The sequence below is a fragment of the Alligator mississippiensis genome, chromosome 4 (genome assembly GCF_030867095.1).
Source record: "Alligator mississippiensis isolate rAllMis1 chromosome 4, rAllMis1, whole genome shotgun sequence".
NCBI lineage: Eukaryota > Metazoa > Chordata > Crocodylia > Alligatoridae > Alligator > Alligator mississippiensis.
This window is the reverse complement of record NC_081827.1, coordinates 110,654,523-110,668,418: the sequence shown is the minus strand read 5'-3', so window position 1 is coordinate 110,668,418 and position 13,896 is coordinate 110,654,523. Positions and strand designations below refer to the sequence as shown.

Sequence of the window (13,896 nt, the reverse complement as noted above, 5' to 3'; positions counted from 1 at the left end):
TGCAGCAGCTTAGCCCTACTTAAAGAGGGGTAAGCTACTTCAGGTTACCTTTCAGCTAGTGCTGAGTAAGGTCTTGCATACAGGCAGTTATCAAAAAGCAAATGATATATAGTAAAGCTCCATCTCCTCTTAACTCATGATAGCTAGTTGGTCTGCATATACCCTCTGCTCAGACTGGAACTTCTGCACTGAAGGCTATTACTTCATGTTCAGTGACTTGTTCCAACATCGGTTAGTATCACACCGAAAAGAGCAGTTCTGCCACAGTACTTATGATGCCACTGACAATGGTGAAGTGAGTTATAGATTTCTGTTCCCACTAAACTATTCATTTTCTAGGTATCTTATCTCCTGCTGAACCACCCTCACTTCTCTGTCATCTGTCTTCTGCATCCTGACCCCTAGACTGTGAGCTCTGATTCTTGTTTGTGTAATGCCCAGCACAGTGAGGTCCTGGTTCTTGCTTGGAATACATAGACTTCAATGATACCGTAACACAAATAATGTAATGAACAATAAATTCCTTGGGGATGAAGTCTAGGTAATAAAAACAGAGGGAAATATAAAAAAGATTTATTGGGGAAAAAGTCATATCTGCAAGATTAAAACATGAATATTTTTGCCTTGTACGAAACACATGCTTTTAAAAACTAACTTTACATAATAATTTGTTACATACTTAAATATAAAATGTATACTAATAAAAACCATTTTGCAACTTAAATTCATAAAACTTTTAAAAAGATTGATATCCTCTGCAGTATTGGAAACCCACAGACAACAGCACTAAGAAGCTTAACATTAAACTGATTAATTAACCTGACTTTTCAAAATTCAGGATAAGAGGAATGCAGTATATAAACAAAGAACATAATCAATAGCTTTGCAAATGTTTTCGTTTCTAATCATGCCTAGCTCTTTTATAGCACTTTTCCCCAGGAGGTAGGTATCATTATCCTAATTTTACATGGAAGCAAAGTGATTGCAAAGTCAACAAACAGATCAGTAGCAGAGCTGGAAATGGAAGCTAGTCCCCTGAGTCCCAGTTCAGCAGTGTTCAGTTCACTAGGCCATGCCACCATCCGAACAGCCTGGTTCATGACAGAAGATGGATGCATATGTTCACGATGCATGAACTTTAAGTTGACACACTCTATATTTTTCAAAAGGGATCAGACTACAGTGCAACATTGTACAATCTAAGCAACTGGGGAAGGATCTCTGCTTCACAGTATTTGTGGCAAGACATAACAGCAAAGGATAAGCCTCATAAACCAAACAATGATGTCATTAGTGTTCAAAGCCAAATTCAAACATCTGCCCTTATCAACTTCAGTGGGACTAATCAGGGAGAAAAGTGTCATTCAGTATGAATAAGGCAAGCAGAATAAGGGCCCAAGAAAGACAACAATATGTTTTACAAAGGACAGCTTGTACTGGAAAAAGTGACAAGGTGTGAACTTAACCTCACTTGCGAGTCAACCTGTGTGGGTATCTGATGTAACCACAGACTTCATAGACATTAGGGCTGGAAGGGATCTCAAAGATCATCAAGTCCAGCCCCCTGCTCCAGGGGCAGGAAGTCAGCTAGGGTCAAAGGATGCCAGCAAGATAAACATCCAAACGTTTCTTAAATGAGTCGAGTAGGTGCCTGCACCACTTCTGGAGGGAGTCTATTCCAGGCTTTGGGGGCTCGGACAGTAAAGAAATTTTTCCTTATGTCCACCCTAAAACAGTCTTGGAGCAGTTTATGACTATTGGTTCTTGTTTTTCCTTGGGGCACTCTTGTGAACAGATGTTCTCCCAGATCCTGACGCACACCCCTTATGTACTTATAAACAGCCACCAGGTCCTCCCTGAGCCTGCACTTGTCCAGGCTGAAGAGTCCCATGGCTCTCAACCTCTTATCATAAGGCCTATTCTTTTGCCCTCCGATCATGCATGTGGCTCTCCTCTGGACTCTCAAGCTTCAACATCCTTCTTGAATTGCGGAGCCCAGAATTGGATGCAGTACACCAGCTACAGCCTCACCAAGGCTGAGTACAGCAGGAGGATGACATCCTAAGATTTACTTGAGAAGCATCTATAGATGCAAGCCAGAGTTTTGTTTGCTTTGCCAGCTGCAACATCACATTGGTGGCTCAGGTTCATCTTGTGGTCAATCATGATCCCCAAGTCTCTTTCAGCCATGGTGCTAGCAAGCATAGCACTGCCAAACCTATAAGCATGCTGTGGGTCCCCCCCAAGGTGGAGTACCTTACATTTATCAGTATTGAACATCATCAGTTTTGTATCCGCCCACTTACTAAGTTTATCCAAGTCAGCCTGGATCGTTAGCCTGTTCTCAGGTGTGGATGCTATGCCCCAAAGTTTAGTGTAATCAGCAAACTTAGCCAGTGCGCTTCTGACACCAATGTCCACATTGTTGATAAAGATGTTAAACAGAACCGGTCCAAGGACAGACCCTTGGGGGACACCACTGGTCATGGGGCACCATAATGATCAAATCTCACCAAAAGTTATAAAGAACCATAGAAAATTAGGAGTGGAAGGGACCTCAGGAGGTCATCTAGTCCAACCCCCTGCTCAAAGCAGGACCATCCCCAACTAGATCACCCCAGCCAAAGCTTTGTCTAGCCAGGTTTTGAAAACCTCTAAGGATGGAGCTTCCTCCACCTCCTTGGGTAACCTGTTCTGTTTTACTACCCTCCTAGTGAGAAAATTCTTCCTAATATCTAACCTGAACTTCCCTTGCTGCAGCTTGAGACCATTGTTACTTATTCTGTCATCTGCCACCACTGAGAACAGTCTAGCTCCATCGTCTTTCAAATCCCGCTTCAGGTTGTTGAAGGCTGTTACTAAGTCCCCTCTCAGTCTCCTCTTCTCCAAACTAAATTAGCCCAGTTCCCTCAATCTTTCTTCGAAAGTCGTGTGCCCCAGCCCCTCACCATTTTTGTTGCCCTCCACTGGGCTCTCTCCAATTTGTCCACATCCTTTCTGTAGTGGAGGCCCCCAGCTTAACTGAATTAATTCTAAGAACTCTGACAAGGACACACTACAACCTCTGTTCCCTCCTTCCCAGGGAAGACTAACCAAACTACCATTCAGGTGCACAAGCCAATTAGGCAGACCTACATCCAAATTTTAATTGGGATCCTATAACTCATCTGCTGTCCTGGCAATTGACTGAAAGCTACTTTAGTAAGAGCTCCTTAATCCTTTGCTGCAGCTGCCAGGTTGTTCAATGAAGTGCTTCTGGGCAGCAACAACATCCCTGTGCTTCACAATCTGGGGCAATGGAGCAGTTGCTGTCACAGATCCTTCATCAAGAAATTATTCTGCTACACAATTACATGCAAATGGAACATAAGTGTAGGGGGAAGGAAAACATATCAATCAGATTTTGTACTCCCATTTCATCAGGCAGGGTACCCAATGCAAATTGGGACTCAGGAGACCTAGGCTCTATTCCCACTTTTGCCACAGCCTTCTTGCATGACCTTGGGCGGGTCACTTAACCTCTCTAGCCTGGAGAATATTTTCAGAAAGATCTGGTTATTGTAGTTACCCAGCATGATACAGTTTAAGATGTTCTCATTTTCAGGGTGTGAAGCTCCTATCATCTAAAAACCAGGTCCCTTTACAGTGTATCATGTTGGGTGTCCATAGGTAACACATCATGCCAGCTTCTCATGTCTAAATTGGGAATAAATATTACCTCTATTCTTCTAGCCTTTCTCTTGGCTGTTTAGATTGCACAACGTATATCAGTACGTACAGCACACTCAGCCCAGTGGGATCCTGACCTTATTTGGCATTAATAAACTGCACTAGTGACAAAACAACCTCTGCAAGTGATAGCTTCATAACTGAATGATGTCCTTCAGTTTCTAAACACCCTAGACTGCCAACATCATCACGGGGAGGGGAGTGGGACGGAGGATGGAGGACACGGACTTGGCCATATGCAATGAATGTTCTTACCCTTCCATCACACAAGAACAACTTATATATCCTGCAGAACAGAAACAAGACAGCTGTAACTTGAAAATGATAGTGAACATTTTTAAGTGGAGCACCAAAAGGCAATTATTCCTGTAAATATAATCTCTGTCAGGAGAGGTTGAATTTGAACTGGGTAGGACTACTGGAAGCAGAATAAAGGTCAAAGATAGTACCCATGTACACTGACTTACCAGCAATTTCATTCAGTTCTTTTGGAAAAGGATGATGTGGTACATGCCCTGTCCTACAATGGCTCCGTTAAATCAAGAGGTGGAACTTCTTCATCCACCTACTCACTTAATGCAGTATATGTCAAGACAGTGCATAAGCGGTGATTGGGAGCCTTCACCATCACAAAGCACTGAACAAACAGGACAGACCAACAGCAAGTGTGAACTGAATGCATGCCAGTTAAGTTGCGGTCAACTTACACCAGCTGAGGATTTGCCCCTCACAGCCAAGGTACCTTAAACATTACTGGAACCTCCTTTCTATAAATTAACATAGTTTTTATGTAGCTATATTGCATAACAAAGTTATTAATATTATGAAATGCTACTAACCCCTTCTCAACCCCCATCATGATTAACAAATGATTCTCCAGTTTCAGCAATCTTAGTAGAAAAAGAGGTAGACAGCTACTGTAACACACACACACACACACACACACACACACACCCCCCATTGCTTTTAATCTCTTCTCTCAGTTGAGTGACATATTAGATAATCAGGTTTAAAAAAAGTCAGATGTATAGCACATGGTCCTGTACTTTCAACATACAAGAGCCCAGATTAAAATAAATAGGGAGGCAGAAAGAGGAGTTTTAATTTTTTCTAAGGAAAATATTTATTTGCAAGAAATGAGAAGCATAACATACTCAGTTTTACATAACTACATACATATAATGTCTATGAAAGCACAAAATCTATTTTTCATTGTAATAATTGTTTGCTTGATTCTAAAGGTAAACAGGTTCTTTACACCGAGATGCATCTGCAGTGTAAATGCCTGGGGGGGGGGGGGGGGAAGAGGGGGAAGAGAGGGAAACCTTCTGATGAACAGTGCATGTAGAGAAATTTGGGGGGGGAGGCTGTAGGGGGGGAGAATATTCAACACATGGAGTTACACACACATTTAGCAAAGGAACGTAGATGGCTCTAAAGCCAAAAAGAGACTGATACAGTTTAGAGAAAGACACTGTAGGTTCTGTTCTTGCCTCGTACAGAATAATTGCCATATTTTAATACCCCGTTACTTTATTTAAAATGCATCTGCGAATCATTTATTTGGTCACTATCTGCACATATGTATGCATACCCACATGGGATATTTTACCACATGCTGAAGGCACAGGTCCTAGAGAGTGATGCTAGGTATTAGTTTGGATATTTTCTGGCTCTAGCCAGGTACGCATTCCATTTCAGAGAAAGGACACCAGGTAATTCACCAAATCCCAATGAGCCTAGGACGTACCTACAACTTGAAACATACTGCATCACTGCCTGGCCCTATTAGGATCAAATACAATTCTATTAACTTATTTCTTATTGAGCCTGACAAGTGATTAAGTGGGTGACTCTTTCTGAGAAAAGAGGATTCTAACTCATGGACTAAACTATCTAGACAAAATGTGTTCCTTGAACTGTCATTCCCAGACTTCACTGCTTAAAACTATCCAATTTACAGCCTTAAAAAATGTGTTGGTGGCTGTAATTCTATGGAATGAAAGGGACACCCACAGGCTAGCTAGGGTAAAGCCAAGCAGATCTTCCTGTACCTTTCCAGTGCTGTCTATAAGCAGGGCCAGGCATTTCACTGACAAAGGCTAGAGAAAGACAATACACATGAACCAATTTAAGTGATCAGAAACTGGTTTAAACCTGTAACAGAACAGATGTTCAGTGCACATAACCCACTTTGAAAATGGCCAAAACCAGTTTGAAATAAACTTGGTTGAATGTAGTATCAGACTTAACTGATTTGGCTCAAACCAAGTTATGCAATGTCTGTCCCAGACCCCTTGCTGGTTTCAGATAAACCAGACACCCCCAGCATCCCAGCATGCTCTCTAGGCTGCTCAGGGCTCTCTGCTCCACAGCAGGGCTGGCCCCTCCCCTCTGCTCCCTGGCTGGAGCTCCGGTAGAGACTGCAGGTACAGCAGGGTCTGACTGGCTTCCCCCTGCCCTACCTCCCCCCTCACTGCTTAATCAGGAATCCCCTCCTTCCATGTCCCACAGCACAGACTCCAGCCCCACAGACCATAGGCACATGATATGCTTCCTAATGCTGAGAGGTGCCTGTGTGTTTGTCTCTCTCCAATTTCACTGGGACAGGCAGACAGAACAGTGACCACTTGGGGCTTTTTGGAGCTAATCAACAGGTCAGCTGGTAAGATGTTTAAGAAGAGTTTGAACTAATGGAGAGAGGCTATTGTTTTGACGATGAGGTGATAATCACTTATCAGCCCCCTGCTGGCTTGCTCACCTGTTCGTTTGCTGCAGACAGTATAAAGAAGCAGGGAGGGAGATTGAAAAGCTCCATATCATCAACAGATTCATGCACTGCACACAGCCCTCCTTGCCTCAGAGTGCTACCCAGGGGCTGAAGTCTGACAACACTCCTGCCCCTTGAATAGCCAGGTGGGGAAAGCCTGAATGGTGCAGGCAGACCTCCCTAATCAGAGGTCCTGCCTGGTCCTGGCCATGCCCCCCTCAACTCAGCAATGTGTAAGGGAAGGGAGGCCTGCTCTAGCACCCCCCTCCCCACCCCACCCCCAGCTTCTAGCCTGAGCTACTGCAGGCATGTGCCTGAATTTCCTCAGTCCAGAGAGAATGTCTGTCCAGTTACAAACCAGTTCAGCCTAGCCAGGTTAGACTAACCTGCAAAGACTGAATCAATTCAGGCTCAGGCTTCTTAATGTCTGTCCTTAGCTAAACTCTACAGGTGTTGATAAGACATGTTTCAGACATATGATAGGCATTGCTATGATAATGAGAACAATGCTGATATAAACTGTAATATTGAACTTGAATGGGTCTCAGACAGAAATTTAGGAATTTTCTGTTGAACTCAATGGAATGTGCACCAGCTAGCCCTTTATTCAGCCCTGCTTAATATATAAAGAAAACAACCCCCTAAAAGAGTAGTTGGAGTACTGCGTGCAATTCTGGGCGCCACACTTCAAGAAGGATGCGGAAAACCTGGAGAGGGTCCAGAGAAGGGCAACTCGTATGGTCAAGGGCCTGCAGACCAAGCCCTATGAGGACAGACTAGAGAAACTGGACCTTTTCAGCCTCTGCAAGAGAAGGTTGAGAGGCGACCTTGTGGCTGCCTATAAGTTCATCACAGGGGCACAGAAGGGAATTGGTGAGATTTTATTCACCAAGGCGCCCCCGGGGGTTACAAGAAACAATGGCCACAAGCTAGCAGAAAGCAGATTTAGATTGGACATTAGGAAGAACTTCTTCACAGTTCAAGTGGCCAAGGTCTGGAATGGGCTCCCGAGGGAGGTGGTGCTCTCCCCTACCCTGGGGGTCTTCAAGAGGAGGTTAGATGAGCATCTAGCTGGGGTCATCTAGACCCAGCACTCTTTCCTGCTTATGCAGGGGGTCGGACTCGATGATCTATTGAGGTCCCTTCCAACCCTAACATCTATGAATCTATGAATAAGAGTTTTTACATCACTTATAATATGCACAGAATTGGGAAGTATAGAGGCTAAGGAAACAAGAGTCTCTTACTTCAGCATCGCTAACAGAATCTAATATGGTCCAAGTCAGAGGCCAGACATTTTTAAGCAGAATTTTTAATTGCAACTCCCTCATTTTTGCTCCCCTTCCCCATCTTATTTTCTTCACCGCACTTTACCCTGCAGATCCGAGCTATTAAAGATCAAAAGAACTGTTAGACCCATGTAGTATGGGGAAAAATGGAGCAAGATGAAATAATCGTATCTACTGCTCTCCATAAACAGGATGGGGAAGGCAAAAAAGGTAAGATTAGGAGGCAGTGGGGTGGGAAAGGAACTGATGACCTACACAGATTTTTTTCATTGCTTGGAGAACTGAGGAATGAAAATTTCTCTATGATACTGGAGTCACTCCAGCTGTCTACCCTTCCACCCCAATCCAAGGTGATTTTGAAAATCCAACATTCCCTCAGCTCCATCCCTGTATGCAACAAGGGACAGGTTTCAAGAAGGGTACTAAAGGCCAGAGAAGAGACTGGTGGCAGTAATTTAAGACAAAACCCAAGCACCATTTTAATCTCAGATAAGCATTTCTTGCAAGAATCAAGGCACTCTTAGAATACAGAAAGCAAAACCAGGTCTGTACCTTAGTAAAACTATGCAGGTTCCATGTGATATCCATACAGAGAGAAAAAATGCTCTTATACTTCTGGAATTTTCACTAAATCAAGGAAACGTTAACCCTGATCTCATCCATAATCTCAGTCTGAATGGCCATTGTGTATCTGTTGGATTTTAGTTTTTATCAGTAGTTAGAAAACTGTGTTATTTTGGTCCACTGACTGAATCCTTATGTAGTATTGATCAATGTACAGACATACAACTGTGTGTGGTCAGTGTATCCCTACAATCCTAATAGTCATCTGTCCTCAACATCTGGATAGTAAATGGACTTCAACACAAAGCTAAAATTCTATGGAAGTGACATTCTAATTAAACAAATACAAAGTAGCACCTCTAAAATATACAGTCTTCTTTCAGTAAAAGCACTGACCTACCACTTCCCCTTCAAAAGTCAAAACATTCCTTTTCCAATTAATGGCTTGAGAATGAAACATTTAAGTCACAAAGTGTAAAAATACTAAATATACTTCTGTCCATAAATGCACAGGTTATGTATTATGGCCTCTTGGCACTAGCTAGAATCTGGAGCCCAAATACTCTGTGGAGATCCCTCTTGATGTAGCAAAATTAATATTACTCATTTTCTTGACCTACATTCTAAATGTGTCTAGACAATGTCCATGGCTAAAAAGTCAGTTTTTATATGAGTTATCATAAAAAGGAAGGGCTGAGGAGGAAGAAGTAAATTTTAATCTTAAATGAATCCCAGCTTTATAATAGAAAAATTAAGAAAAGACTTGTAGTATGCTAATAATTTGTGCCGATAAAAGATACAGGCCCAGACACCCAGCATCAGCAAATCAGAGCCATATGTCAATGATGTACACAAAAGCTATGCTATACTATCTGATACCATGTAAAATCTTAGCATATTCAAATCTTAGCATAGCCTGTATGATAAAAAAAATATGGGTGAAAGTAAATCTTATAGCAGAGAACTATAAATAGCAAAAAACCTCCTACTATCTACATAATAGTAATAGGATTGGAACAGTCACATGCTTCGTGCTTATTTCCATTATTGTGCTTATTTCCATTTTATATATATAGTAATGCCCTACATTCCTTCATAGCTTGACTACCTAGATTTAAAGATGTGACAGCTCTGGAAACATTTGAAAGCCATAAGAGAAAAGCTAAGTTTATTGGTATATAAAAATCTGGTTTAATACAGAGGGTTCCATGTAGACAGCTTTGAGTCAGCACAAGGGCTATATAAAACAGCGTAAGCCAGTGGGGACCACTTCAGTCCTCTGGGTTGAAGCAAAACTTAAGCATTCCATAGAGACTTAAACAGTCTGTAGAGATTTAAGTGCTGTATAAATAAGACTTCAGCTCATCTTGTGCAGGGGTGGGTAGGGGGGGAGGGGGAATAGATTTCACCCAAAAGACTATCAATTGCTATAATGTATATTGGCAGAGAGATAAGATAGCATGTAATACAGCCAAGTTCTTAAAGCTACCTGCATCCTGGATCTTCCTGCTTACTGCATACCAAACCCAACATGTAAAGAATTCCTATTAATGTGCTGTTATACTGAACCAGAATTCAGATAGAGGTCACTCATGAATTGTTGAGCCAACAACAAAGCTGTGGAATGCGTTTTCTCACTTTTGTCCCCATGCTGGATACAGGGTATGGCTTCAACTGTCTCTGGGGAAGAGGGGCATGTTTGAGGCATGGGGCTTTACAGTAGGCAAGGTTGAGGTGCAGAGGGTATGGGAAGAGAACTGCTACTTTATCATAGGAATGCAAGCACTTCCCTGATAGATCAGGCAATCTAATCCTGTAGCCCGACTCAGACAGAGGCCAATATCAAATAAAGATGTCACACCCCTCAAAATTAGATTAGTATGCCCAATCTGAGAGAATTGCAAAGAGGAAACAAACAGCTTTAATGATGATTAGAACAAGTTTTTGTGAAATTGTCTTAATAATCATAAGTGTTTTTAAAAATAAGAATGAATTCAGATAGATAGATAGATAGATAGCTAGATAGCTAGATAAACTGTTAGCAGCATCCCTTTAATGGCAGCTAACTTGTTCATTAAGTAGAGTAATGGGCACTAGAGAGATTAGATAAATCAGCCTCCACCTGCTGCTCCACATTTCACAAGAGAAACAGATTTGCAAAATAATCCCAAAGACAATCAAGAATTTAGGGCCCAGTTTGCCAAAACACTAAGCAGTCATATTTTCACTCAAAGCCAAGCAGAGCTGGGGCAGGAACAGGGCTCTGGAAACCAGAACCTCTGTGAATTCTCAAATGACTGACTCATGCCTTCCCAGTTGTCCTTGGGTGTCCTACATCCAATGCAGTCAGTCTCTGACAAAGGTTTTTTTCCTTCACTTTGCTGACCTCAGGTGGTCAAAATGCAGCCACCATTTGGGTCTCATTCATGCCCCCCACTTACACTACTATTTCTTCTCTCCTTTTAATGCTGGTACCTTAAACCACAGTTCCAGAAAGGGCAGCTGTGCATTGGTTGCTTGTGGATATTAGACCTGCCTAGAAAGCCCAACTGAATGATCATGGCTGTCCCAGCCAGCCCTTAATAAAGAGTAGATATGCCTCAGAAGCAACACTGACCAACAATGACCAGAAGGAACCTACTTAGTAGTTGATTACAACAGTATTTGTGTCTCGTTAACACCAAAGTGAAGAAAGGCACCTGTACAGATGAAACTGGGGTTTAACTGAGAAAGCTATATGCATCAACTGCATACACAAATCCCAATATCTAGCAACGGAACTAGGATGTATGTTCCATACTCACCCATTTGAAACATGTCTGAACATGGCACAGTGGGGACTGAGATGGAGCCTAAGTCAACAGGATTCTTTCCTTTAACTTTAATGGGCTTTGGATCAGGCCCACGGGGAAAAGATGCGATAGCAAAGAGAAGACAAATACCTAAGAAATGCAAAGGAGGCAGCATTGCAGCTATAATACAAAAACAAGGCGGGGGGGTCTGGAAAAATTTTACAAATTAGAAATATTTACCATACACATTAAAAAAATAAAGCTAATCTAGGTTTCCCTTATTCATACTGGAAAAGGGGGGGGGGTCGTTTTGTTTTTAATGTTTTTAGTTATATCTTGTTGGTCAACTGCAAAGTAGCCAAAATAACCTGTTCCATTCGGAGTTTTAGATCAAACCCACCACACTTAGCATGTCTGTGTAAAGTAAACCCCAGCAGCAATCACTGGGAGAGCTGGCTGTTTCTGAAAGGATGAACGAGGGTGAAAAGGAAACCCCAAACAAAAGCAAAACTAGCATTGAGAGAGGATTGACCAGTCTAGGCAGTGCATGTTAAAGGGAACAATATAGGTGCTTTAGAATCAAGACAGTCGAGTGGAGAGGCACGAGATTGGGAGTCAGGAGATTTGACTGCTATCACTGCAGCTGCCACTGACTTTGGGCCAATCACTTCCCCTCCATTTCTGCCCTCTCCTTTCCCTATCTTGTCTACATAGACTAAGCTCCTCAGGACAAGGTCCGTCTCACATTATGGGTTGTACTGTGCCTAGCATAATAGGCCTGTTCTGACCCAAATTCTATTGCAGTGGGATGACATAACCCTGGTCTTTGCTCTACCTGGCTGCTGTATGTTCATGCACCCCCACAGAAGGGAAGGAGGGAAAATAGAGTCTCAGTACTTCCTAATCATTATTTCAAGAAAACTACAACAGCAGTAATTTTGCATTCTTATGTTCAAAGGCATTCATAGAGGTTGTAGAGCTTGGCTCTCTTCAGCCTGGCTGCCAGAGAAAGTGTTGGAAAGCTAATAAATACTATTTACAACAGTACTGGGAAAATAGGGAAAAAGGAAGAATATGGAGCAATTTGAGGCTTTGCCTACATGAGAAAGTGTAATTGGTACATCTTAATGCATTTAAAAAACAATTTACTTAAATCTTTGCAACTCCATCATGTCTCATTTTAAGAAAGCCTCACAGCGATTCAGCTTCCATCAAGTGAGGCAAACTGATAAAAATATGCTAGTCTTAAACAGACTTAAAAGCATCCACATGAAGGGGTTGCACAGATCACTTTCTCAAACAACTGTGTTAAAGTGGTGCAATTCTTTCATGTAGTCAGGGGCAGAAAAGGTACAGGAACTAACTAACTGATCTTTACTTGGATCCTTCAAAAGGATGGCACCAGTAGAGAAACCTTATCCACCAAGTGATACAGGGGAGACGGAGAACAGAAAAAGAGGCAGGGAAATCCTCATGGCCAACATACCAGCTTTTCCTGTCTGTGCTGTTAAGTCAAAAGCATCAATATTTCCTGCCTTCAGACGGGGACTGTGGCATCTCTCTACTCCTTCTCCCCCATAAAGCTCAACTGCTACTGACTGGTGGGCACAGAGCTGCAGCCAAATTCGGAGCAGTGTCATCTTATGCCCACTTATTTCTCTCATCTTCCTTCTCCCAAGTGACCTACCACCCACACATCCCTGTGGGTTATATTTGTTCTACTCCCCTATTCAATATCTCCACCCTCTTGACTAGCGCACACACAAACCAAACACCTGTACATTATTGACACCAGCTGCCCTTACAATCCAGTCCTTCCCCTTGCGTTCTTAGTCAGGGAGAGGAATAAAAGCAAAAACAGATGTGTGTGTGGTGTTGGGGAGGAAAAGGGAGGGGAGAAGTGGAGGAATAAGGACAATGGTTGCTGACTGAAGTTGCAGCAACTCCAGCCAGTTCAGAAGTCAGCAGACTGCCTCTCTTTTGCCCTTTGGTTCACTGAGGGTGACAAGTTGGGGTACTTTGGTTGGAAAGACGGGGCAGGAAGCAGGAAAAAAGGCCTCTTTTAAGAGGTGGCATTGACTCTTCTGTCAATTTCAATTATTTTCAGTGTTTCATTTGCCTCAAGTTCTGAACTGACCCTGTGGGAAGAAAAAATAAAAATATATCAGTAAGCAAGCATAAAAAAGCAGCATACATCCTGCTAAAACTGGTCAATGCTAATAAGCTGCCTGCTATTTACCAGGCACTTGCCACTTGAAGCTCAGTAACACTGAATTAGTCACTTCTTCAATTGTTGATTTAAATTTTGGCTTAAGCCAGAGTGATGTTGGGTAGAGGTAGCATCTCAGACTAGTCCTTGAGAGGGCATACAACCAAATAAAAAGCAGCACATTTCCATTACATTTGGCAGAATAGGAAGTGCCGTAGCATAGGACCCAGTCTCAAACAGCAGGATCGTGGCAGGAAATTCAGAGATACAGTAGAGAAAAGGACATTATACCTCAGTTATTCACACCTGTGACAAATTCTCTACTCCCCACCCCAGAGATGGACTTGACCTCAGACTTCTCCAGCAGCTAAAGTGCAAACTAAAGGGGACTATTAAAGCATATGCTGGCTGGCTGGGAGAATAAGCAAAAAAACACCCCACCCTTCAATAAAAATAGCTTCTTGATGATGCATATTTGCTTCAGGTTTCAGCAATCAGGCAATGCATGCATCCCACCTAGGTACTGTTTTGCAGTTGTTATTC

General features: G+C 42.5%; 1 protein-coding gene across 2 annotated transcripts in view; it reads right to left on the bottom strand.

Annotated features, from left to right (window-relative positions):
- Nucleotides 1–557: 557 nt before the first annotated feature.
- Nucleotides 558–13,896, bottom strand: part of CREB3L2 (cAMP responsive element binding protein 3 like 2) — a 123,622-nt gene continuing 110,283 nt past the window's right edge. For both annotated transcript variants that reach the window (XM_006278278.4, XM_006278277.4), the window contains exon 12: nucleotides 558–13,282. In XM_006278278.4, coding sequence (XP_006278340.3) covers nucleotides 13,207–13,282 — 76 coding nt within the window. In that variant the 3' untranslated portion in view covers nucleotides 558–13,206. The remainder of the gene's footprint in view (nucleotides 13,283–13,896) is intronic.